Raw genomic sequence first — 27,243 nt, forward strand, 5'->3', positions numbered from 1 at the left:
TTTTGATCTAGTATTGAAGTTGAAATGGCAAGATCAGAATCCTTTGCCTCCTGCCATAGGATTTGCTTTACCTTTCAGAGTTCTACCAGGGAGTCTGTGTTAACTTGATTCCTCTTGCACTGCAAGACCATTGCTCATATCATAGTTCAAACAAACTTGTTAATAAATCTGGGTTTAATCTTCCATGGTCAGAAGGGCAGCAGCACCTCTAGATGCAGAGTTGGTTGAACTGCCAGGTGTAATTCATGTATCAACACTGGAGATTCCTGGCAGCACAGAGTCCAAAACTTCCTCACAGGACATCACGATCAGCAAGACATTCCAAAAGAAGAATTAGAAGGCCATAATTCTGATCCAATACAGTAAGGAACACCACCATCCATAATTTGAACTAGGAATACTCAAAGCTTCATTTTCAACCATATTCTTAATATACTAAATTATACATAGTTGATATATATATATATATCTTTTTTTTTTATTGGAATAAAATACACTGGATTTTGGGTTGCTCATTTACAAGGGAGCTCCCTCCCTTTCCCAGTTAATTTGAAATTAAAACCTAGAGGCTGAATGTAAGCTCATTCCCAGCATTCCAAGATGGATATAACACGAGAGGAGGCCAGAAACTGGAAACATGCACTCTGGCTGCAACAGGTTAGAAGGTGAAAGGGAGACCAGATATCTTCATTTGTAACCCTGAGAACATAAGGAATTGCAAAGATCTGGAGAGCAGCCTGGGGTTAAAGGTCACCAGGCTTTTTATTGCAGTTAAAGCAAACTCGGACTGGGTGATCCCATCCGCGAGAGGGAACCGCTCTGCGGTCGTGTGAGCACTCATCACAGAATCCCTGGCCACAGGCCCGACAGTGGTGTTTGGAGAGTTTGATACTGAATTCCTTCCGGCAATTGTGGCAGTGCAGGATTTCATGATCTGGTACCCAGTATGCAGGTCGGGCAGCATCTTTTACCAGACCTAGGGAGGAAGTGAGGTGGGGGGATGAGAACGAGGGAGAACAAAATAATCCATGAACATGAGCATATCAAGAATGTACTCCAGTGGAGGCACTCACACACTGCAAGTCATACTGCTGCCATTAAGGGGGACGTGACCTACTGACAGAATCCTTCAGTGCAATGAGTAGCCATTTAGGGCATTCTACAATTCTCCAACATTCTGCCTCTCTTCAAAGAGTAAACTGTGTCTCTTTTAATAGTGGCACCTTGCCTTACTCAGACTCTTCCAGAGGTTAAGACACTTTCTTTTCCCTACCTGCAGTTTCAGCTGTGGCCAAAAAAAACACAAAGTCACTAAATCAAATACTCAGAAATGCATTTACTATCTGAACTGAGAAAGGGATTTATTCTGCCCTTGAGTCAGAGAGCAAATACCCACAAAGGTGAAGGCCAGACATGCTGTAGGCAAAGCAGCTGAACAATGACCTGTGCAATGAGTAGGAAGTCAGATGCAACAGCAGAAGACTCAAATGTGAAATGTTTGCTGACATACCTGAACTGCCACACAGCACATGAAAGAGCAGCAGAGGTTCCCTGCACTAAACTCGCCATGAAATCAGACTACTAATTATTTCCTCATCATTACCAACCTGGACAGCTTCAAATTCTCAGCCCTCCCCTCAGAAGTACCAAGAAGTGCCAGCAGTATCCATGAACACACTTAAAAGGTACTCAGCATCTTTGAAAGAAAACCAAACCTAATAAAATGCTTCCTAATGGGCCAGTCTCTAGGGAACTTCAAATGGCAGGTCACTGCAGTGAATCTATCAGGGAAGCATGAGTTACTCACAGCTTGGTGCACAGTTTTGCTTAATAGGGTGAAAAGAGAAAGTGTGATCTGCAGAAACAACATGCTGAAAACCAAGAGGAAACATCAAGCAGAAGAGGTTTAGAGGGCTGTAGAACTCTCAACCAACAGAGGTGTCAGCCTGTCACACAAACTCTTGAAGTTTAATAACAAGTTTTGTTCTTTGAAAACAAAAATGCCTTTAGACAAAAAAAAAAAACAAAAAAAAAAACAAAAAAAAAACAAAAAAAAAAAAAACAAAAAAAAAACCAAAACAAAAAAAAAACAAAAAAAAAAAAAAACAAAAAAAAAAAAAAACCATCAGAACAGAACAGAACTCACCTAAGGGAATGTCCATGGCTGTCACCACCGCTCCAAACGTGTTTTGCACAGCTTCCCCCACCTTCCTGGCAATAAGTGTCCCCCCTTCCTCATCTGAAGGCAGTTCAGCCACATCTGCATAACACAAGAGTGAAGGGCTCAACACCCAAGTCCACCACCCCTTCGGCCAAGTTTCAGTTAATTTACATTAACAAAACCAGCAGCAAACCCAAAAGGCAGATTGGAATCTTTCCTCAGCCTTTATGTTCCCCATCCACAATCTTGGATTGCAGAGTGTTCATTTTAGCAATCATGGACAAAATATACAGTCTGCTGTAACATAAGCACCCCTGCTCTAATGCTAGCACCAGACCATTAGCAATTGCTAGGGAAACAAAAGTAAAGATACAATTAGAAAATAATTTTGTCAGCAGTTCAGGTGTCTGGTAGGGTCATCTTTCTTCCAAAACATATTGAGCTCTTCAGCTTCCTTACCAAACGCTGTTTGGAAAGCCAGTGTGAACAACACTGTCTACATCCACAGAAACTGGCTGTGATCCAGAAATTAGGGACAAAGACTCCAGGCTAGTGCCCAGGGATAGTTCTGTCACAATCAACTCAAGATTACCTAACTGGATGCCCCTGTTGTCATAGCAGTTGTCACACACGCGCACTGGTGCTGGTCCCCAGCCTCGCTCAGGCACTGGACGGGTCTTGGAAGAACAGCCATCACAGAAGCCCTCTCCACAGGCCCGGCAGTGATGCTTTGTGTCGTTATCTTTGAAAGGTGTGTTGCACTTCTTACAACTCTAATCAGAACAACACAGAAGGAAGAACTGTTAATTTGATTGTCCTAAAGTGAAAAATAGAGAGCAGAAGCCCAGGATGGCAAGTTTCAGACTAAAATTGTGAAAAATACAGTTACACACAAGACTTGGGTGCTATCAGCCCCATAACTTTACCCCAGGAAAGTGATTTAGAACAGTAGGTGTATATTGGTTAAGCCAATATATTGCTACGATCCCTTCATTCACCATCAAAAATAAACACAGCCATATCATGTAGGGCTGAATGATGGATATTTGACCTTTGTGCGGGGTAAGAATTCAGAAGACAGTTTTCAATGAAGAAGAATCTGTTTCCAGCAAGACACAGGGAATGCTTTCCTAGTTGAACTGTTTGGGTCAGCTTTTTACATCTGGTATGAAACCAGAATTTAATCTATAAAAATAGTACTATCAACTGCAGTGGCCAGATTTAAGGTGTTGGTTATTTGTTTTGAAAAACAAGTTCATGCAAGCCAAGATTTTCTGTAATATTGCTAGGATAATAGCTCACAAAGAGCAAGCAGAAACAGTCTCTTTATCAGGGCTGGGTCAAGTCTCTGTTCATAATTTCTCTGGCTAAGTCAAGAATGGAAAGAAGAGAGAGAACTTCAGTTTCCTCAAATTTGTAGGAGTAGGGATTGCTGCATGTCATGGTTTGACACTGCCACAATGCCAGTGCCCTCATGAAAATACACTTTTCTAATAGAAATGCTGTGAGATGTTATCAGGAACAGAGCAGAGCAGGTCCAAGCTTGATAACAAATGAAAAAAAAAACTTTATTAAACTACTACTACTGTACAAGACACACACACTAAATCTAGGATGAAGACCCTCTAAAACACTCCTCCTCCCACCTAATTTCTAAAACAACTACAGTGAGACATCACCTGGGATTCTTAATTAAGTTGCTACCCTTTAGATAATCAATACTCAGTCTATCAAGGGAGAGAGGAGTCTCTCTTGCACCATAGACCCTCCAGGAAACACAGTCCCTCCCATTTTCCCCTGGGGCCAAGGGTCCAAGAACTTAGATCATCTTCCTGAAGACAGAGGGCATCACCATTCCCTCTTCAGCTTTTCTCTGTTCTTGCCATTCTAAACCTGACCACTGATTGGTTTGACCCAACTTCCTGAAAAAATCTACTTCCATGTCAAACCATGACACTGCAGTAAAACAAAGAAGCATTTAGAATCTGAAAAGTTCTTTAATTACTTAAAGAGTAAGGAAAAGGGGTTTTAGCTAGGCAAAGCCTTTCCCTCCAGCAGCTGCTATTTACCAGAATCTGAGAGTTGGGTCTCCAGTAAGCTGGGGCAATCTGATCTGTCAACCAGGAGGTCACAGCTTTTGTGGGTCCCAGGCTAAGTTCAGATACTGATTGAGCCATGAAATTCATGCCATCCAACAAACGCTGGGCTGCATTGTTGTTGTCTTTCAGAAATCCATCAGTCTGGAATGAAACAGATATTAATTTGAGAATAAAAACAGGGAAACCTTTTTTTTTTTAGATTCAGATGGCTCTGTAACCCATTACTCCTGATAAACTGGAGGGCAAGCAGGAATAAAAGACTCACCAGCCCAGCTTTGAAAGACAGAAGTAGGTTGGCAACTTAGCCATTTCAAGATAGTCAAAAGATGCCTGAAAGCCCTTGCAAAGTCTCTTCTGAACAGCAGGGACCAGCTTAATGAAAGGCAATCTATTTTCTCCATCAACATCCAGAAGAACCAAATTACCATGGGCATGGCTGCACACATACACAAAGACTATCCAGCAACCAGACTTACCCCTGGCCAGACATGCTCAATTTCTGTCCTCACTACAGTGTTCACAGGGTCTTGGTTGCCAAACCAGTACTGCCGGCTGCGATACACCACCCCACAGTTGGGGCACTCGATCACGTACCTGCACAGGAGGAGGACAGGTCACCTCTCTGGCAAGTCCCATGCACTAGGCAGCACAGAGACCACAGAGAGCAGAGAGATCCCTGCTGCAGTACTTACCCTGACCAGGCATACTTGGCAAGGCCCAGCCAAGGGGAATCCGTGGAAGCAGAGGTTTTTGGCACCACGCTGACCTCCATCCCTCGTTCATAACAGGCCTACAACACAAAGGCTCAATTAAAACTACATTATTGGGAATCCAAATCTACATCTGGCTGCTGTTTGGCCACGTAAAGCACATAATTAGCATACAGAGGTCCACAGCAAAGGAGCACTCATCAGAACTCATTTAAAAACAAAGCAAAACCAAACCCACTATCAATAATCACATCAGCAAAGTATTTCTATATCAATAAAAACCATGATGGTAGTCAAAAATTTTCCTGTCTTCTGCACAGATCCTTCAGAAAAATTGGCTGATACCAATTTTTACTAATACCAAGCACTGGGCATAAGCAAATAAGTTACTGTGTCAAATATATAAAAGGTCAACATTACCCAGGTTAAGAGCAGCCAACTTCAAAATTTAGCTATAAAAGAACACATAGCACACAGAGGTGATGAACTCTCCAAGCAAACATACAAGTCAAATAAGGATCAATTTTTCTTGTCAAGGCTATGAGCACCTCTGACATTAAAAATAAAAAAAGGAAGAAAACAGGCACATGCAGGCATATGCCTGTGATATTCCTCATTTACTTGGTCATCCTTTCCTTTTTCATTCTTCAGACCTTGTCCTTGTATCTCACCTTGCAAGTGTAGACTCTGTTATCATACTGGTGAGAATATCTGCATCGACTTTTGGATTCATGAGGGACTCCTTCCTTTGCATGGTTCATGCTCTTCTTACAGCCACACCTGAGTATGCAAGAGCAACCCATGAGTTGTTGCTCTTAGACACAGGACAGATGTCACCAAGATTTCATTTTTACTGCTATCTTGCGTTTTTATAGATGTTGTGCCCTCAAACCATCTTCACAACTGTACATACAGCAATGACATAATTTATTATTGAAAGGCAGGCTCTTCAGAAGGAGGTGTAGCAACTGTTTCCCATACAAAGCAGCACCTCACAACAATTCACTGCAGAAAATGCTCAGCATCAGAAAAGAAGCATAACCAGCCACAACATTGTGCTGCTATACAGCTTCCAGACTCAGAGCACTGACTGCCATCTACTGCCCTTCCAGGCTCAATCTTGGGGCTCTTTCCAGAGAGCTACAAGCCAAGATCTAATAAAACATGGAGCTCCACTTAGACCTAGTCACTGAATACAGCCCCACTCCATGATGCATGCTTTAGGATTGTTCATACTGTTTAGGCAATAAAAAGGTCAGGAAAGAAACACCATAAGAAATTTCAGGGGATTTATTTAGACACTCCTTTCTTCCTGCCCTGCTTGCATTTGGGAAAAGATATGGGCAGCACAGGTTTGTAGTCATGCACAAAAACGGTGGGCAAAAACCATGAATCCAGCTGGGATGTGGCAATAGTGGCTGTCCAGTTCACATAAGAGTTGAATTTCAAGCCGATTTTGCCTGGAAGTATTAGCTGAGGATAGATGATGTCAGGTGTCAAGATGTCACAGAAACTTTACATTCTGTGGCTACAAATGGGGGCAGCACTATCCTCTAGGAGGATGGAGAAGCATTTCTAATCTACTTACCCACAGCTGAGGCATACAGAGGAGCATGTGAAATATTCATCTGGAAAGAAAGAGCTGTGAGCCATCTGGTCATCAGGGATCTCCCCACTGAACCGGTCACTTAGAGCCTGTCAAACAAAAAAGAATGAACTGGAAAGGGATTAAGGGCAATGAAGACATTTTGCAAGAAAAAGCATGGATTCCTCTACTGGATGGGGAGGCAGAGAGAGTACACTGCTAACAAATGTGTCTTACTAGTCTGGAAAAAAAAACGAGGATTGGAAACGAACCAAGAAGGCAATCTTGCACTTGTATGGAAGTGACTTGAATACTTGTAAGATATTCTTTTTCTCCGCTCTTCTCTCCTCCTGTCCCCTAGTTTGAATTTTGTAGTAGAAATGGGTGGTAGAAAATTGCATCCACCTCTGTGCATCAAATCCATGCTCAAAATAGCAGGGTTCTTGCTAAATGGGCTTTGCATTCTGGAAACCTCTGAAAAGAAACTCATAGGATCATTTCTCATAGTTCATGAGAACACATTTTTTTGCCTCTTGGCTCAGAAAGTGCTGCCCTGAGCTGTCCTCTGGCCACTTGAACAACTGCTCTTCTCTGGTGAAATGGCAAAACTGAGACAAAGGGATTTGTACCCTTTCCTAGGAACACCCATTCTCAGATTAAATCAGTCCTTAGTCTTGGCACACTTAACTTTTTCAGTTCTTTTAGCTGTTATGTTTAGGGGAAAAAAAAAAAAAGTACTGGAACAAAGCAAATGGTTACAGTTTTTCTTAATGGAGATCTCTGAAGGCATGAGATCTAGCTGAAACTCTTCCTACAGCTGAGGTTTATATAGTGGCTGCCTGCCTTTCTCTTCCTCCCCCTCCCCTCACAGGGCTGGGGTAGGTGGAGTGGGTGCATCTTTGCTGTCTAGCAAGGGTTGACTGCATTTACACATAGACTTGTGTGTACCTCTCTCACCACAGCTTCCCTCAGATAAGTTGTCTATTTAAACATTTTATTTCACACAATTCTCTTCACATTCTCTTTTAAGCGTGACTGATACTGATACTTTTGAATGAATTCAAAAGTTAGAGGAAGTGGACAGAAATCTATAGCAAATCTTGTGTCCTCAGCAATTGAAGCAAAAGAAGTTAATTTGTAGTCAGTAGTGATTTGAACACTTTACTGGTCATGAATTTAAGTACACCCGCAGCTATATGTGAAACCAGGCTACTTGATTATTGCAATAACGTCCTAAAAGTTAAACTAAAATTAATGATACCAACTGTTTTTCCCCTTGCTGCCTGTCTGCTCCCAAATGCAAAGAACTGAGTACATGCCACCCTGACACTTCCCTCTGTGCTTCAGCTACCACTAACGAAGAGCAGCCAGAATTATCTGTTCCAACAGCTGTGACTAACACCAGAAAAGACTGCTAACACTACCTCCTTCTGCAGATATGCCCCAGCTCTGCCTGCCCCTCCCCAATGACAGCTATGCTCTTCAGGCCAAAGAAAATACGATGTTAATCAGGCAGTGGTATGTGGAAACTTGTAGGAAAGACTGCAAATTTAAAGACCCAAAAATCCCTGTGACATCCTAGCAAAGGGAAGTGTCTAAGAAAATCACTTGCTCTAAAGTAATACATCGTTTGGCTTGATCCCATCCTGTTCCCTAGCTACCAGCACAACTCCTTCCTCCTTCTTTTTGCCTCCTAGCCCTTGGGTTATACTAGTCAGTGCTAGGTTTTGCCAACTATTAACTCTCTCCAAGTCTCTTGCATTTCCTCCTTTTGTGCTGAGGCCAACTTTAGGAATTTTATAAAAAAAAACCTTCTACGGTCTCTCTTTGTCAATCACTGTCATTAAGTGCTTGTCACTCACAGCATCATTATTTTTTTCTTCCCAGCTCCAATTTATGATCTTGCTCAGTTTGGCTCTTTAATTTTTCTCCCATGGTCTTTACTGAAGTGTTTGTTTTGAAGTAAAAAAAAAAAAAACAAAACTACTCAGCCTCCCTGGCTGTTAGACAAATTATCATTCTCATGGAAGACTTGCATGCAAGTCTGCATCACTGTTTCAGGTGCTCTGCCTTTATGAGCCACAGTTGAGTTAATAGCAACAGTGGTACAAATAAACACTGTGACAAACTCTTCTTCACTTACTTTTAGTGCTTTGTAGATAACCCCGGGCTGTCTGGGTGACCGAGTAGTATTGTTCTCCAGCTGCTGCTCCACAGCTCGCCTAAGCCCAGAGAAATCTGTTGGAGGATTGTATGTCCTTGTTCCCTTGTAGTGAATTGAGCTGAAAGCCTCAGGAAAACAGCTTAGCTTCCGAAACCGATCCTGAATGAGCTTCTCAGGAACCTCAGAAGGATGATCTATATGTGAGAGTATCAGCAAGTTCATTTGGAGCTGATTGTTTAAAACAATACTTTAATTGCATAGTATTTTCATATGCAATATAGACCTAGTTTTCTTAATTAAATCTTCTACTACATCTGGAATGCAGTTATCATTACATTTTAAAACAAGGAAAACTTTCCAAAAGCAGTCTCTGTTTTGTGATACACAGCTTTAAAGCTGTCTTTTCTAAGACCAAGTTTCTCAGGTAAAACCAGACACATCTAGATTTTGAAACACAGATATCCAGATTACGGAGCAAGTTAGGACACAATACAAGGAAACACAATGTCAGCACATTTTTTAGTTCTGCTCATCAGACCATAACTTGGTATAGCTATTCCTAGCACCTGATAAGTAGAGGACATGAACCTTACATGGGCTGCCTGTTCTCCATGCCAACCCTGTAGCACGGAAGACCAAGCCTTTATCAACAATTTGTACATGGCAAAGCATTTCAGAACTGCCACATCAGGTCAGACTCAACAGAGCCAACCACATTCTCCTGCCTGCTTCCAAGTTCCTGGTGTACATTTCAGAATAAGGCAGGCCCCATCTTTCCTGTCCTAAAACTACATAAACACACTTACTTGGATAATGGGATAATCTCAATTATCCATTGAGATTGATGGTTACAGCTTTCTGCATATCCATATATGCTAAGAGGTTTCTTTCCTATTCCTACTGTGATCAGAAGTGACCATAATTTTTTTTTTTTTGTGACCTTGACTTTGCTTACAGGTGCAAAGTGTCCTCATGGGTCACTAAAGGCTGAACTGATGAAACAGCAAATGTCAACAACTTCATGAAAGGCTGAATTGCTAATCAGCAAATTGGTATATAAGGAAAGGATCTGCCTTATATGTAATTTAAAAGTTATTAAGAAGTTACTCCAATAATAACCAGAAATAATGTCAAGTTCTTCTACTAGTTTAAAACCTCACTGTTTAGAAAAGCCAAAATGAGAACGTGGGTCAGCCAGGACTGCTGAGGTATTTATTACACAAGAGACAGCTCCTAGATGTTCACAAACAGCAGGACTGAGCCTCAGCTGCTATTGCCTGTGGGATAGACTCACATCCAAGAAGTTAATGGAGAACTGTCTCCCATGGGAGGGATCCCACACTGGAGCAGGGGATGGACTCCTCTCCCTGAGCAGCAGCAAGAGCAATGTGTGATGAACTGGCCATAACTCCATACCCTGTCTTATTGCATGGATGGCAGGGGAGGAGGTAGAGCTGGGAAGGAGGGAGGGATGAGGGAAAGCTGGTTTTAAGATTTATTTTACTTCTCATTACCCTGCCCTGATTTTGTCAGTAATAAATTCAGTTAATATCCCCAAGTCAAGTCAGCTTTCCCCATGATGGTATTTGATGAGTTATATCTCCCAGACCTTATCTCAGCTGATGAACTTTTCATTATATTTTCTCTCTCCTGTCCACTTGTGGAGGGGAGTGATAGAGCAGCTTTGGTGGGTGCCCGGCATCCAGCCAGGGTCAACTCACCACATCAGTTTTCACCTTCATCTGTCGTATCACCTATACTCATGAATTTGTATGATGACCCCTCCTGTGGCTGGCAGAACTCATTATGATTCAGTGCTGATGTTCAGCTGGCTAAGAGGATTATTCTAGCTGATTTGGAAGAGGGAATGTTCCCAGATTGAAACTAGTGAGAGCAAAACCCAAATCACATTTTTACATGGGAGTAAAGAGTGCTGAATATGCAAGGCAACCTGATAGTTTACAGACAGTGTTGAGCACATTGTAATTGGAATTGCCTACTCACCAGAGCCCAGTAGCTTGGTGTACACAGTCTCGTGAAAGATGATGACACCTGGACCCAAAGTTGACAGAGGAACATCTAGGCCACAGCGCGCTGTGGTTGCTTTTAGCTCCTTGGTGAAGTGTTTTAAATAAGCCTCTGAGGCATCACCAAGGAACTTGAAGAGGTCATTGTGGAGCCTGTCAGCACGAGTACGGTAGATGACAAGGTCAGAGATGGCCAGGACCTTCAACAGCAGCCGTGTTCTCTGGCTCAGGTTCACAGTGGCCCCCAGGAGGCCCTCTGTATCAATGACCACCACTTTGCGGACAGGGTCATAGGCTGCCCAGACTCCAACTGTGCAAGACTCCTGGGCAGGAGACGTCTTGAAGACTTCTCGGCCATAGAAGAAAGTGTGGTTAAGGGTGTGAGACTTGCCATCCCCTGTGTTCCCAAAGATGGACACTACCTTTAGGTGCTGGTCAGGACTGCAGTCCAGTTTCTTAATAAAGTCTTCCTCATTCCTTACCTTCCAAAACAAAAAGAGAAAATATTATAACTATGCAATTGGAGTAGACAGCACTGAAAACACAGCTGGTGTCAGGATTCATAAGATTAAAAACAGTGATTAGGTCCTCTTCAGATTTCATCATAAGTTTCTGTAGCACCAAGAAGTACAAAGAAAAATACTAGAATGCAGTTTTGTAAAATGTACATATTGATGAGATTTATGTTGTTCCATCATGTAACTATTTTGGAAGTCATGCCTCACTGTGATTATGTAAGTAGTCAACTCTCTAGTACCTCACCCCATTCTCTGAGACAGCCCTTTCAGACAAGGGAGCATAACACTACTTCCAAGTCTGTCAGAACAGCTGCCTGGAGCATGGCAGACTTTCTCAGTAGCACTGGTCTCCTGGCAAGCCTGCAAGTTCAGGCGTGAAAGAGGGGATTGCTCTTACCACTTTAACTTGCCTCATCCACAGAGGTTGAATACCTGTTTAGGTACAAAAATATCTGCCATGCACTTCTGCTGCATCCACAGCCAGGGGCTCTCAGACACAGAGTGTCCTATTCCCATCGCTCTCCAGCTGATCGATCCTTCAGCTGGAAAGTGGGAGCAGAGAAGAAGCAGCAAAGCTGTGCACTGGAGTCAGGTGCTCGAAGCAGGTCAAACTGGCTCTCACAGAAGTGCCACAACTACCTCAATGATCCCTTTCATAATTTACTGTATTGTACTTTCATTAAAAAATAAAACAAAAGAACACACATATACAAAACCAAAAAGAAGTGCAGGTAATTTTCTCTTTGGCTTTACATAGTTTAAGTGTCAAGCATTGTGCTGTCTAGGCTAAAGAACAGGGCATTTTCTGTTCAGATGCTGGAGCAACAGGAGCAGATAAACAAGCAGTGAAATGGGCTAGGGCTCTGTACAAGAGCCTGCCCTGATCTTATTGCAGAATAGATCCTTGGCTTTCACAGGTTTCATGCTTCATTCATTTGTTTAGCCCTTACTGTTTTGTCTTCCAACAGGTTTTATCCATATATTATATGACAGGGAAGAATATGACAAAAGCACTTTCTGAGAAAGATTAAATTCACTTTCTTCATCTCAATTCCCTCTTCAAGAACTTCCCATCAACTGAAAAGAGCAGGGCTTCCATCCCCTCTCATTTGCCACTTAACTTCTGGAAGCTCTTAGCTATTTTCATCCTGCGAGTACAGTTGGAAGATCTCACAATCTATGAACCAGAGAGACAATGAAGTAATAAATGGTTTCTTTGAACAAGCTTATTCGTAAATCAGCAAATTAGTTTAAGGCTTAGCCAGCCCCATTTGCTTTCATCAAAACTATCAACAGCACCTAGACTTTGAAGGAAAATAAAAATCAGCCAGCATACAAAAACATAAAAAATAGCCAGTGTGACAGATTGTGGTTGGGAACAGTGTTCACAAAGAAAACCTGTGGGCTTGCAGTAACTTCTCACAGACTCAAACTATTCAAGGCAGCCTCACAGTGTAGAAGAAAACAGGAAACAAGAGACATCAAAATGCTCTCAAGAGAATCTTTCCCGGTGTCTGTGGGGGAACATCAAGATACACTGAGATTACAGGTGCACAAGAAAGGGTCTGCTTCCTTGGTAGCTGTGATTATTAGCTTATCATCAGGAAGGTAGCTTAGATGACAGATGCAGTTTTCCTTAGTGTCTCTTAAGATGTCTCTGTGGAAGAAAGGAAGTTCACGGTTCATGGAATAGCTCCTAAAAACATTCACATATTAGACAATATAAAGATGTTATGTGTACATAAGCAAAAAGGAATGTGATAATGTCTTCTTCAAAAATGTTTTGGTTTTAACTCCCACCTCCTAAACTTCTCACCAAAAAGGTGACAAGATGTGTAGATGTGGTGTTGAGGAACAGTTTAGTGGTTGACTTGGCAGTGCTGAGTTAATGGTTACACTTGATGATCTCAAAGCTCTTTTCCAACTTAAGTGAGTCTATGATTAGAGAACCAGCACACAACAGTATCTTCTGACACACAACCACTAAGTCAATAAGAATGATATAAATTTAACACCTTTCTCAATGAATGGAAATGTAAGCGACAAGATTTGTAACAGCACATCCAAATGTATACCAGCATAAAATTACAAACATCTGAGACAAATCAGTACAAGTGATCAAATCAATCAAGTGGGAAAAAAAAAAAAAAAGAAGAATTCACCTTAAAACATTACTTAACACTGGCAATACAAGTAATGCTGCTCACAGTTCAGAAAATATTTTTAAAAGACAATGCTTACAAGAATTTAAACACCTTAAATCAGAAGGAGAAATGGCAAAGCAAGCTAAAAGAAGATCTGCAAACCTCTTAAGCAGTCCTGAACTTCTAAAACAAAACTGAGCCAATATTAGGTAATTGATCTTAAGGACAGAGTATCATATCAATTACTAAACCTGGAAACAGAAGAGACCTATCAGATCTGCCCAGCTCAACACACACCAGTTCTTGAAAACACTGCTTCAAAATCTAGAGATTTTGATCATAAGCAGGTGCTCAAGAAGAATCAAAGCTGACTTTTAAGTTGAAGCAGCTCTAGTTTTCTACCTTAGGTTGCTCTTTTACCTTTTCTTCTGCATGACTTTCCATAGAAAATATAATTTATGCCATTAATTAAGTCTTCCACATATAACTTAAAATTCATAATCTAATTACACCGATTTCATATAGAAATAAGAGCCTCTAAAAAACAAATTTCCTAAAAGTTTTATGAAAATGGACAACAGAGTAGAAAAGAAAGACTCTAATAACATTACTGAGGAAAGAGCATGTCTCATGTCCACACCCTGCCACCTCTAAGACACAGTAGTTAGCTGAGCAGTCATGCCCATACATGCTATCCAGTAAGCATGCAGGCTGGTCCATGACAGCACACATACTGCTTCTTACTCAAAAGACAGAAAATGTGGACAACCACTGGATAATGGGAAGAAGACATCCCAGAAATTAGACTTCATTAATTCTACTGGTCAAAGAGTTACTTTTTACTAAGTAAATGTTTTCCAGTAGCCTGAGAAAGTTTCTGCAAAGGGCTGTGTCAACAGATTAGTTTATAGAATTGTGTATATCATACCAGTAGTTCCAATCTGGTATTCAAGAGTAAGTTATTAATCACTTATCACTTATTAATCACTGATCCAGCAAACACTTAAATACATTAATCACGACTGTCATCAGTGATCTCCTAGCCTTCAGCCAAGCTGACAGTGGACATCAGTATTTTCAGGTCTGGAGTCCTACAGAGCCTCAAGCCCAAATTGAAGGACCTGACACCAGATGCTGGGAGGACAAAATAAACCAGGGGACAGACATGCTACAGGGATCTAAGGTTAGATTCTCACACTTTGATGTTATTCCCCATGTGGGCGCAGGTCTGGCTCAAGCAGATGAAAGCATTTGTATTAGAGGTGTTTCCTAACCTGAAGGGTTTTTTCCTGTTTATTTGTCTTCACTGCAGTACCACCTATGGGTTCTGTTGAGAACTGTTATCAGCCACAGTACATACGCATGGACAATACTGTCCCTGAACTGAATATATTTTTCAGACCAAAATTATCCTTCCCACAACACTGGCACAGGAATTCAGGTTCAATATTTTCATGGGTTTGTATGGAGCTTAACAGCATGAGTTTCAACAGGACTTAGTGGTCCCTGCAATGAAGGGTAGAGGCTACCCATGTCTGAGGCCCATGTCTATTATTACAGAACTCTGAAAGAGGCAAAGACAGAAGAGTTAAATCCTGCTTAACAACCCTACCCAAACAGATCCTATTTCAAATGTTTTAAGACAGTGGTAGAAAAAAAAAAGGGGATTGGATTGACCCAATTTGACTGGACTCCTCCCTAACCCAAGTGGCAATATTGACTGAAATATTGCTATTACCAGGTAAGTTAACCTTGTAGAAGATAGCTAAGTTATATCAAACTTCCAAAAGCAGAAAAAAGACTACAAAGTCCACTAAACTGCCTGCTTGCTGAAAAAGTACTTTTTCAAGGACTGAAAACTAATAAAGACTTTGAAGTGAATGCAACTGCTGCAAAAATAACAGTAACATAATAGTATCATCTAACCCTAAAAAAGAACAATAAACAATGCAGAAGTCATGGTTTTGTACCCTAAATACCTTTCAAGCTCCTGTAGATGTTAATTTGGCCACAGAGCTACCAATTACCACCTGAAAGTTACAGCTCTAGCAGCAGAGACCACATCCATGCGAAGAGACTTGCCCAGAAGACATCAAGTCAACCAGCAAGTTCATGCTGTCTTCCTAAATACTCCTAAGAGTAACTCAATTACCTGTGTGGACACTACTTATATCACTGTCCTTGTTAAGAGGGGCATTTACAAACTTACTTGTGTAACAGTTGCATTCTTCCTAGAAAACAGTTACTCTGGTTATTTTCCCAATTTCAGGGTGTTTGAACGGGCAGGCCAAAGGACTCAATCTTCTGCCTTCACGTGATCCTACAGCAAAGCATTAACAACCCAGGTAAAAAAGCCAGAAGTGTGTACTGCAGTGACATCTGTCTCCCAGTGATCACTGCAGAAAAGAGAAAGTGAAGGCAATGGAAAGGACAGAAGGGCTAGAAGAGAGCAAGCTGATTTTACTTTCTTGAATGAAACCCAAAGCACTCACATCACATTCCTATTGGCAGCATTCAAGAGCCCAAACGTATTCATTGGAAAAGTACAAAGAGGGGTACAGCAGGGGAAACACTAAAACACCCCATTTTCCCCCTCAAGAATATTTAGTTCAGAAACTGAACTAAGTTCAGGAACTTCTTGAATGAAAGTCTGGGTAATTCCAGAGTGGCTTGCAGGATGTCTCACCTGAGTCAGTGACAACTGACTCTTCCTTCCACACCAGCACTCATATAGCAGATGGACAATAGAGACAGAAAAGACTTTAATTAATGCCCAAGAGTACTGCATCATGAAAAAGGTGCAAGACTGGTTCCAGGGAAAAGCACTATTTGTAAGTGGCTATGTTAAAAATTAGCTAAGAGTCAGCCTTAGACTGTCAAAGGAGCTGTGTTTGTTAAATGGATGGCTCTCTCCCACCTTCTAAAAACACTCTTCAAAATACTGGTATATGCCCAGTGGAAAAAGGAATACTCCTAACTAGCAATTGCTGAGTAGTTTCTCTACTACTTTATTCCGAAGACAGAAAAACGGTGCACTTAAATTTAGGTGAACTGATGACAGACTGAGATAGGAGGAATACTGAAAAATAACAAAGTAATAAGAGAAAAATTCTTAGAGCGTAGGACAGTAAACTCCCAAAAATAACTTGGCAAGAAAACTTCACTAAAGCAAAAAGAGGAGGAAAACTCATCTATAGCACAACAACAGTATCAAGAGACAGAAACTACATATCCTGATCCAACAGATCACACCAGCCTAAAAAATTCAGATCCTTCAATTTTTTTTCTTCCTCCTTTATATCCATAACAAATATACTAATTGTGACTCCTTATTTTATTGGACTTAATTTATTGGACTAAATTTTCCAGAAATATAGAGCTGACTGTGCTACCCTAAAGTACAAAAAAAAAATACCCCATCAAAAACACATTCCCCCAACAGCAAATGAAACAAGAGTGTCACAGGAACTAGCACTATTTGCTAACAAATACAAGTCAGACTTAAGAGATCATAACCTTCTTTCATTAAAGAACACTTGTGTTAGCTCCCACTAATGGACAAAGAATACTTGACAAGAAAAAGCATTCCTAGAGACTCCATTCTCTCATCCCTAGACTTTATCCAGGCTCAAATCAGTAGATAATAAGGAAAAATCACAGTATTTCCATCAGGTTTACAGAAGGAGTGAGAAAAGCAAAGCAGCTAGCAACCCTGCAGAGTCATCAGGATGTATGTGTAACTTTTTCACAGGAGGGGACAGAGGAGGGAGGACACATGAACTATTATGCTGTTAGTGACAGGTTATTTAATGATAGTACAAAATGGTCTGCATTTAAATAAGGGCTATTTTGCGTTATCTTAACTGACTGCAAAGCATTACACAGATGTTGCTCGTATTTGCTGAGGGGAAGACCTAACTCCTTTAGGTGTCTAGACCTGCTAGAAAGAATAGAAAAAGCCTCAAAGAATGCGGCTGTATTTAGAAAATTGAGATATCTATTGGCACAACAAAAAGACACTGCAAACTGAAGAAAGGGAGCTCATATGGATATCTCAGGGGAGACATAGCAATTAATGTATGCTCCTTTTCCCTCATAAAATTACACAGCTGGGGAAATTAGTTTTGTGACTAGATAGAGGAATTTTTTTCTTTTCTTCTAGTCTCCTTAGTAAGTCAGAATACAAAGCCAGTACCTTTTATTTTTGTTTGCAACTCACAGATTGGGTAATTTCTTGTGACAGAGCTAGTTTCTGGTCAAAGATGAGCAAACTCTAAGGCAGATATTAATAACCAAGCATGTCCTCTATCTTCTGGGGTCAATGAAGACTTTTCCTACTTCTATTAAGCATATGTGCTGAGTCCTTAATTAGGCCTTTGGACAAAGTGCTATCATAGAAGCTGCTAGTGACACTACAACCAAGTTCTGATCTTGTGGTAAGAACTCCCAACATCTGTTCCCCAAGATAAAAATACTGCACTGTTGTTATGCATTGTAAAGCATTCAGCCCTGCCTCAAAAGTAGTAGTAAATAAAAGTTCATTGTATAACAGATGCAAAACTCTGTTTTATGATAAAGAGCTCCTTTGCAAGCGTGTTGCATAAAGACAAAGCAAAAATGGAAAGTGTTCCAGAAACTGCATAAATATAAGTACAAGCGGCAAAGAGAGATCCAGGTGAGTGAAAATGTTCATGGGACAGTAAGAGAGCCTCAGGATTTGAAACAAGTATCACAACCTGAGTAATGTTTTTATTGTTGTTTTTCACTGTATTTTCCTTAATAGATACACAAATTAATAGATACACAAATACCAGTTTAAAAACCCAATTAATTGACTCTGACTTCTTATGGGAACTGCCTCCTGTGTGCAAGTGACAACACCAATGATGCCTGTTTGAGAATCCAGGAAGTTAAAGATAAGAAAGGAAAGCTGACATCTTGGCAGAGCAGATCAGGAGATTCAGTTGAGGGACTTACACATATAATAAAAGAAGGCACACAGTTTGAGTCTAACAAGGCGAAGAGGAGATGTGGAAGATGTAAAGAGTGACAGGACCAAAGCAATTGACTGAGGAAGTAATCCCCACAATATCATTCTCAGATGAGCAAGGAAGATATGTCAGAGCCAATTAACAAACAGATGCAGCAGTTATCAAGAACAAATTGAAGCCTCAGCTTTAGATATGCAATAGATAAGACCAAAAGTTTAATACTGTGTAAAGAGAAACTGCATAATAGAGTTTGAGAAACATAGCCTAGAATGGGGTCTAAACTGCAGATGATGCCAGTTTGTAAAAGTCATGACTTGTTTTCTAATAGAAGTCAGTGAGGCCTTATGAGGGACAAGAAGTCCTGGAAGAAGGAAGAAAAAATTCGTCATGTAGGTCAGGATGCCTGGGGACTAACTCACAAGAGTTGCAAAGCATTGCACTGTGTGGTGTGAGATAGCTGGGGCTGGACTCCAGGCTGGACTCCCTCTCTGTTCTTCCAGAGACTTGCAGTACAAACTTGGATTTAACCTTTAACAACCTTTTTTTTAACATGAGAGAGCCAACGTCATTTTGAGGTGCTCAGATATAGTGCTGTTATGATGAACATCACAGGGAAGCTTGTATTGCACAGACACAACCTTTAGCTGCCATTGGTTTTCTAAAAACAAGCAGTGATTTAAAATGGGACCTTTTCTGTCTACTGGATTTGAACAAGCACAAGAAGTCCTCAGCTTTCTGAGCTTATGCTATGCCTGCAAAGCACAAAAAGCTTTGAGCAGGCCAGCACATCTGTGCAACATGGCACAAAGACAATTATGCAGATCTCAGAATTATCATAGCTGTATCTGTGTACTGCTGAGCCCAAACTGAGAATTTCCACCTCTCCCCTGAACCAATTTGCTCAGGCACAGCTCCTTATGGATTAATCCACATTGCTTCTGGATCTAGAACTAGATCAGTCGTTTGCTTACACACTATAAATATTCTTCTGTTTTAGAGCTACCACCTCCAAGAAGCCAATAGGAACAACAAGATGAAACATAACCACTTGAGCTTAACAACTCCAAAGGAAACTAAAATCAAATCTTTTAGCCCTGCATTCAAGTTATATGTTTGTTAACAAATATACATGAGTGATTATCTTAATCCATCATCTGCTGTTCCAGCAGCGTTAACTAGTTCCATCTAATTGGGGGGGGGGGGGGGGGGGCAGGGGTAGGGTGGTGTAGCTTTTACCATTTGTAATTTTGTAGCTTTTAACATTCCTATCGCAAAATCTACCATTGATAGCAAATCAGCAGTTTCCTCTCTTACTTCCCAACTAATGCAACAATTTTCAAGCTCCAAAGGTCACTAACAGTTAAAGACAGCTGTTAAATTCTGTTAAATTCTTATCCTGTCTGCTCAAGCTTAAAAAGCCACACACTTTCAAACTCTGAACTTCCATATTCCAAGTTACTAATATTTTGGCATTTTTGGACAAAAAATTGGTTTAAATAAAGACCATTCTAATGATTTCTCCCTCAATAATGCCAAGCACAAAATAAGACACCGATGATCACTTTCCAATAGCTAAATTGGCTCCTCAATATTATCAAGAGCAAAAGACGACTACTTAGCTCTGAAGACATCTTCTGTGGCATCTGACAGGCCTTTCTGAATAAAGGTCCTTAAGCTCACTAGCAGAATTATCACTATAATAGCAATCAGTCTGTAAATTCCAGCTGTCAGATAATAATTTAACTGAAATCTCTCAAACTGCTTTGATACTGGCTGTGAGATGTCACATACATATTCAGCCGTGAGGAAGAGAGGATCACTCCAGATGGAAGAGCTCTGATTCAACATCTTCATAGTGAAATAAGATCATTTTTTGGAGAGCTTTTTCAACCCAACCCTGTTCTGACCAAATTGCTATGATCTGATAAAGGACCACTGCTGTCCCAATAAGGAAGTTGGCCATATTGCCCATGACATTTAAATAGCAAATGCACTTGCTTGCAGGAGGCAGCCAAAGGTCTACCTCAATAAGGCTTACAGATTCATGAGTATAAATATAACTTAAACCAGTACAACCACACACAGACACAGTTTGTGAGCAGCTTTGCAGGACAGCCCTGTTCCAAGGCATTTCAGAGCTTGCTCTAGTGGCCAGAGGAGGATTATTGAAAAGTCTGTATCTTAAAGTAATAGTTGCATCTGTCACACATTACAAGGAAATAAGTGTGTGCTTAGGGCTTGGAGGCATACAAACTTAAGACTGCTAAAGACCTGAAACTCAAGCACTCTGTTTACAGTCACAGCTGTCCTGCATACTGTGCATTCTATGTCAGTGCACAATAAGGGCTGTCACCCTTTCCACCCTTTCCCTTTCAAAAGCCATGACAGTTTAGCAGTCGGTACACCTGAATTGACAAAAATATTACTATTCTATATTATTGTATAATTACTGTGTACATACACATATATATAAGTACACACACTTCTATAGTATAAAATAGATATGAGATACTTAAGTCACATTTCCTTGTGATGCATGACAGGCACATCAACTGTTACTATGATGGATACAAATAACTATCAAGAATAAGAATATAATCACAATTCTTTTTAATGATGGTAGCATGAGTATGAGTTAAATTAGAGCAACCTGATACTGAGTCTCCAGGTGACTACACATTTTCTTTCAGTGGCTCCTGAATGAGGTTTAACATAGGGAATGCAAACTGAAAGTCAGAAAACAAAGTTCAATTTTTAGTTGTGTAATTAATATGCTCTGTGGCTTTCACACATTTTTGCCTTCTAAAATGATTACCAAATATAAGGGCCAACAGGAGAGTTCTATAACTGCATATATTGAATGCTAGGCTTTCTAAAATAGTGCCTCCTGGGAGACTGCTCCTAGTCAGCTAGTTCCTATCATTTTTATCAGCAGACCTACCCCAGTGACAACTTCGCCCCCTCTTTCAACAAAAGGCTAACATGTAATAATATTTGTGACAAGCAATATATATTAACCATGGTGTCTGTAGGACTTGTATGGAACACTTAGGACACTTATTTCTATTTTGTTCTACTCCTAAAAATCATATGGATTTACTGGTGCTAAATGGTAGCAATGGGCTGTAGTCTTGCATTAGCACTACTTGGTACAGTACCCTCTCCTAGTCATACAGCAGGAAATTGTCTGTCAGCACTCCCATTTCCAGGACACCTAGTGCAATACACTGTATTCAATTCTGTTCAGGAACGATCAGCATCCTGCACAGACAGCTCTTATCTTAGTTGTGTGTGTCTCAGTACAGAGTCAATTCTTTCACCAGCTTTGCTTACCAAGCCTCTTAGAGGAGGCTCTTGCCACACATAAGGTTTAGTGAACTTGACCTTTTGAGGAACTCATGAGCAGGGCCACTCGAAGGCACTGTGTCTCTCTAGCCCAAGATGCTCAGTGGCATTTGTACTTTACCTGGCCATCATTTTGTTACCGTTGCCGCCAATTACACTTCAAGTATTAACCATGCATGACAGCAGCCTGTTAGACTAAGAAAGAAACTAAAGCATCTTGCCTGTTCACAACAAACCACAACAGTTCTTACCTGAATCTCCTCAGTTTCATCCACCAAGAGGAAACTCACAACTTTTTCTGTCATCTTCCTTCTCTTGGACTCCTCATCCATCCCCTCCTCCTCTTCCTGTTCTTGGGCTTTGCCAGCATGGTAAACGGTGACAGGGTGCTTCCTTCTGTTCCCCCCAGCATGTGTTCTCTTCTGACATTCCACACAGAGGTTGATTTTGCACACCTGGCACCTCACTGCTGCTATCTGCCTTGAGCCTGTCATACTGGCATGCATTATGTTCCCATTGGCACCTTTGCAGGAGTCACAGTACGGGACATGGCCGGGTCTTATACGGGTCCGTTCATGGTTCCGCAACCTTTCTGGCTGATGCAGCTCTTCTTCACAACGCTGGCACTGCAGGCTCCTGCACTCATCGCATTCAAAGATTGCTTCATCTGTCCCACTGCAAACATAGCTTTCCTGGCACAGGAGTGTCGTGTTCTGTCCTTTCTCCACAGTTTGCGTGTGGGCACTCATCTTCAGATTTCTTTAAAGCAATGTTTTTCCCTCCTGTTTCTGTTCCAAACAATGATACGTGTAAAAGTCAGTTCCAAATTTACTCTTTCCACAAAAGAAAGAAACACAAGAGGAATGTTGTCTGTAGCTAATTTTAAATAACGAATATATGTTTCTGCAAGATTCATACACTGATCTGCCCTGCAGGAAGAGTGTTGTTAAGTACTAATGAAGTTTTCTTTCTCCAAAATAAACTTAGACAACGTGGCTGGTTTCATGCATTATTATACCCAAATGCTGGTATACATTCTTTCTCTGCCTAGCTGTTTAACGTCCTGTCAGTGATGAGAAAAAAAAAACCCAGCCTGGTGTACTTCAACAGATACAGCAAGTATTTCCCTGAAGCTGAGAACGGAGACAGCTGGTGACACAGAGACAAAAAAGGCATCAGAAATGCACAAATGCATATATATGCACATACACACAAAAGGACCGTGTCAAGACTAGAAAATTCTCTGCTTTCACTCCACAGCTAAGCTCCTCCTTCAGAGAGTTCACAGTATTTATTTGCTGGGAATTTCCTGATGTGCTTCGCCAGATAAACAAAAATCCGCTCTCTTTGTGCGCTCCTTCTAGTAACACTAGAAGACGATCGCTACCGCAGTCAGGCTGACAGACAACGTATTTTTTTTTCCATCTCCCTCTGCGCCCCAAGTTGCCAGAGCAGAGCGCTGAGATCAGCGCCCGCCGAGGGCAGCCTGCGCACCTCGCCGCCGCCTTTGTCTCGACCGCTACCTCGGGGCCGCCTCCCCTGCTCCCAGCCAGCGCGGAGCCCTTCTCGCTCCGGGATGACCCTCGGCGCCCCCTCTCCCCGCCAGTCCCGCAGCCCCAGGCGGGCGCTGCCCCGCGGGGCGGCCGCACTTGTGGCTCGTCCGCCCGCGGGGGCTGCAGGCGGACCCCGCGTCCCGCCCGCGGTTACGTAACGGCGGTGCCGGCCGGCGCCTCCCCCCGCGCCCAGACCTACCTGGGGCTGCGCCCGGCACCGCGCCGGCCGGCCAGGAAGGGGGAAACCCCCGGGTTCCTCCCGCCGAGCAGCGGTAGCGGGCGGGAGCCGCGGTGGGACCGGGAACAAAGGCGGCACGGCACGGCACGGCACGGCACGGGGCGCCGCGAGCCGGGCTATTGTTTACAAGCCGGCGGCCACCCTTCTTCCCCTTCCTCCCGCCGGCAGCCGGTGACTAAGGACTCGGGTCCCGGCCGCGGCTTCCTCCTCCCCCCCGTCCCCTCTGCGCCCGGGGGGATCTCGCGGTTCTCCTCCCCCAGTGGTCGACCATGCAGTCGGGGCGCCCGGGGGAACTGAGCAGGGCAGGGCCGGCCAGGACCCGCGCCCCCTCCGCCCGCTCCCCTCGTTGTCAGCCGGGATCAGCTGATCGCGGGGAACTTCGGGGTTATTTTCTCGCCGCGGAGACGGGAAGGCGGCGAGCTGAAGGCGGGGCGGCGCTGGCACGCCGGGAGCTGTAGTCCGGAGGCTGCACCGCCCCGGGTTCGCCGCGCCGGCCGGGACGCGCGGTGCCCGTGGCGGGCAGGCGCGGTGCGCCGGCCCTTGCGGTGACGCCGAGGTTTTCTGCTCCCCTCATTTTGTTTTCGCCCCACTGTCTCACACTGCCTGGGTTCCCCAAGGAGCTGCGCCGGAGGAGCGTAAACAGCTCCAGCAGGGTTTAAAGGGGTGAAAATCGTAGCGAAGCTCTCTCCTCCCACCGCCTGGAGAACGAAAAGGCGGCTGCTCCCAGGCCTCCAGGTCTGGCAAATGAATGATCATGGTGTCCACCTGAGAGGAGAGCACTTCCTGCCCAAATCTCACCTGCCACTCATTGGTTTAAACGAAATCTCGACAAGGAGAGCCACTGGTCACTGTCACTTGTAGCCTTTGGGGTTTCTTTCATGACTGTAGCTTCAACCTATGGGTAAACAGCCATAATTTATATAGCTGAAAGGGACTGCAGGTCCAAAATAGAGGCACACACCTGCCAAGAAATGGCAGATTCACTGTCACAAACTGGAGCCATGGGAATGAGAGGTGAAAGCCAGACAGAGATGGTCAAAGAAACCATTTGGTGAGGAAGCAACCTTGGCCAGCAGTGGGTCCAAACCCAATGTTAGCTCATGGGGTCCGACAAGAAAATAGTGAGTTGTTTTTCATTGGCTGATTTAGATAATATGCAAAAATATTTTTGTTGTAGAACAGCCAGTGCACAGGCTATACTTGTTACTCTTCTAAAGTAACAAGAGTTTTCGGCTGGATGTTTGGATCAAATGCTAGTGGTTACTAAACCAGAGGAGGGACATGCACTGTTTTCCTTCAGTGGACATTACATGTTGATAACCACTAACAGACAGCTATAAGGTGCCCCGTCCTTTGGTCTCCTGCTTCAGTTTTAGAGAAATAGTTTCAAAAGGGATCTAAATTACAAAGTAATTACTTTGAAGTATCATCATTTCACAAAACTGAGTCAACAGATCCAATTACTGTGAAAATGAGGCATCAGTGAATTTTCTAACACAAGGAGTGACTGAGGCCCTCTCAGAATTAAAGTGTATTGCTGAAGTACTTTTGTTATACTAGATTGTACTATATATATATATTTGTGTAGGCATATACATAATTTAATTATTTTTTTACGCAGCTTAGTGATGATGAATGACTGAAGACTGGCACAGTAACTCTCTTCCCTGTTCTCTTTCATGCTGTTACAATAATGTATTTTCATAAAAGATTAATTTAAGAGATTGACAAAATAGACTGACATATATAAGAATAAAGTTTTGGTGAACCAAATGTCTTCAGACTGAAAAAATCCTGAATAATGAATATAACTAATACATATGAGGTAGAAACTTTTAAATCTCACAGTGCTATTCAGAGGAGCCAAGGAATGAGATCAATGAGTCTGGCATCTAAGGGATCTTCCTCTAAGTGCCTTTATTTAGACTGGTAATGTGATAGAGGGAGCAATTAAAGGATATGAGGAAGAAAAAATGCATATAAAATGTTTAAAATACATAGTCTAGAAACAACGTGACCCTGGTACCCTGAGGTGCTGCCTAACATTTTTTGGATGATTTCTTATGCTTGAAATACAAGACAATTGGCAGACAGAAAAGCACCTCTTAATTTTAACCTTAATATTGAAAGCCATGTACTGCAATCTTCATGATTGGCTTGAGCACAAAATTCTGGAGTTTGCAGTGAGAACTGCAGAAATTGAACTGTGATCATTATCTGGAAAAGGGATCTCAGTTGCATATATGAAAGGCAGGAAGATAATACAGGCACTAGGGGTGGGTAATTCTAAAATCCCATAGCAGAAAGAGTAAAGACAGGAAAGTAGCTACATTTACTAGATACTTCTGCAGCTATTCTTCCTTGATTAAGAAGGATACAGAAGGCTACAGTTGATTTGTGTAAGAAGAATAAATGCAAAATAGCCTATTTCTTTGGCTAAAAAAATAGATTAACATGTACATGAGCAAAGCCTTTGCAATGTTTCCTGTAAATAAAAACTTATTACAGCCGTACAAATCAGTTTGGGATTCACATTTCTTTTTTAAGCTGAGCTGTTGTTGTCTGAGACAACAACACAGAGAAGATTCTGAAAATTTTAGTTATGCCTTTCTCTTTTCCTTGGTTTTCCTAGGTATGCTTATAAATTTTTTAAAATATTATCACTAGTCAGTATTGTAGTTACTAAATTTGTATTAGTTTGAGAGAGATATGCCAGCTGTTTGGAATAAGCTGTAATTAATACAAAGTCAAAATGCTGTTTCTGGTGGGGGGATGAAAATGCATTCAAACTTGAAATATTTCTTAAATCTGCTATTGCTAGAATACTTACCCTTACACATCATGTAAAGCAAGGTGATGAACGGGACCTTAGTTCCAACACAGTTGTTGGCTGTTCAGCAGCACGTATGACATCAGCCAAATAGCTTTAATCTGCTTTGTGCTGAAGACGTCAGTCTACAGGTGGAGATTTTGTCACTGGGCTCTTTTCTTTTGAGCACTTTTCTTTAAACAACAGAAAATACAACACATTTTTCCCTTACCTAATCCAACATTTTTTAAACAGCTTTATGCACATGTTCATTTTGTGGTCTCCCTCATAATAATCTGTAAGATCACATTCCTCTCATTCATAGTCACTTCCTCTTTCTGCTTGCAACTCATTTCCAACAGTGGTGTAACTACAGCAATTACTGTCTTGTATGTCATGTTGAAAATTGTCTCTTAATGTAGTCTAAATGCTGAAAGTAGGTCAGAGAAACTACCACTTGTAGCCCATGTCTAGGCCCAATAGCACAGTGACATCTTTCTGATGAGCGTACGGCTGCCTAAGACACTAGTGCTCGCTCTTTTTGCTGTGTAAATTCTTAAGTCTTTTATAGCACACAGAACCTTCCATGAGCCAGCTGTATCCTGGGCTGCATCCCAAACAATGCGGGCAGGCCGAGGGAGGGGATTCTCTGCCTGCGGTACAGCCCGTCCCGACCACCATCACGGGTGGGTCGCAGCTCAGCCTGGCCGGAGTGTCTGTCTGAGGGGCCATGACGGCTGACACACGGGCAAGGCTCCGTGACACCCATAGCCAGAGGCCTTCCAGGGCCTCCAGCCCGCCCTAGCCCCGACCGGCGGTGCTTGACCTCAACATGGCGGAGCTCCGAGCGGGGTCACGGCCCCGCGCCGCCCTCCGCACTAAAGATGGCGGCAGCGCGC

The 27,243-nt window shown here is 42.2% G+C and overlaps 1 protein-coding gene and 1 long non-coding RNA gene across 4 annotated transcripts; one reads left to right on the plus strand and one right to left on the minus strand.

Annotated features, from left to right (window-relative positions):
• Positions 1-726: 726 nt before the first annotated feature.
• Positions 727-27,194, minus strand: ZFYVE1 (zinc finger FYVE-type containing 1). 3 transcript variants are annotated; one of them, XM_053979920.1, is made up of 13 exons: positions 26,366-27,194; positions 24,334-24,430; positions 21,996-22,532; positions 10,724-11,228; positions 8,699-8,913; positions 6,559-6,665; positions 5,642-5,750; positions 4,953-5,050; positions 4,737-4,854; positions 4,231-4,401; positions 2,754-2,934; positions 2,147-2,260; positions 727-976 (listed from the first exon to the last, which is right to left on the minus strand). In XM_053979920.1, the coding sequence occupies exons 3-13, from the start codon at positions 22,491-22,493 to the stop codon at positions 744-746; spliced, it is 2,349 nt and encodes a 782-aa protein (XP_053835895.1). In that variant the 5' UTR covers positions 22,494-22,532; positions 24,334-24,430; positions 26,366-27,194; the 3' UTR covers positions 727-743. The 3 variants fall into 3 exon arrangements, with proteins under 3 accessions (XP_053835895.1, XP_053835894.1, XP_053835896.1); XM_053979919.1 differs by lacking the exons at positions 24,334-24,430; positions 26,366-27,194 and adding an exon at positions 23,497-23,911; XM_053979921.1 differs by lacking the exons at positions 24,334-24,430; positions 26,366-27,194 and adding an exon at positions 23,497-23,911 and having other exon boundaries at positions 21,996-22,577.
• LOC128808609 (uncharacterized) lies at positions 2,829-4,950 on the plus strand. The gene is made up of 3 exons (XR_008437504.1): positions 2,829-2,912; positions 4,460-4,548; positions 4,775-4,950. It is a non-coding gene; the product is annotated as an uncharacterized LOC128808609 (long non-coding RNA).
• Positions 27,195-27,243: the final 49 nt, after the last annotated feature.

The sequence above is a fragment of the Vidua macroura genome, chromosome 6, assembly GCF_024509145.1.
Source record: "Vidua macroura isolate BioBank_ID:100142 chromosome 6, ASM2450914v1, whole genome shotgun sequence".
Taxonomy (NCBI): Eukaryota; Metazoa; Chordata; class Aves; order Passeriformes; family Viduidae; genus Vidua; species Vidua macroura.

Excerpts from the sequence above, each read along its gene's own strand:
- ZFYVE1 (XM_053979920.1), bottom strand. The coding sequence starts at position 22,493 with ATGAGTGCCCACACGCAAACTGTGGAGAAAGGACAGAACACGACACTC. Across the intron at positions 5,051-5,641 it reads ACAGAGTCTACACTTGCAAG|GCCTGTTATGAACGAGGGAT; the intron begins GTGAGATACAAG and ends TTTGTGTTGTAG. Across the intron at positions 2,261-2,753 it reads CAACAGGGGCATCCAGTTAG|ATGTGGCTGAACTGCCTTCA; the intron begins GTAATCTTGAGT and ends TGTGTTATGCAG.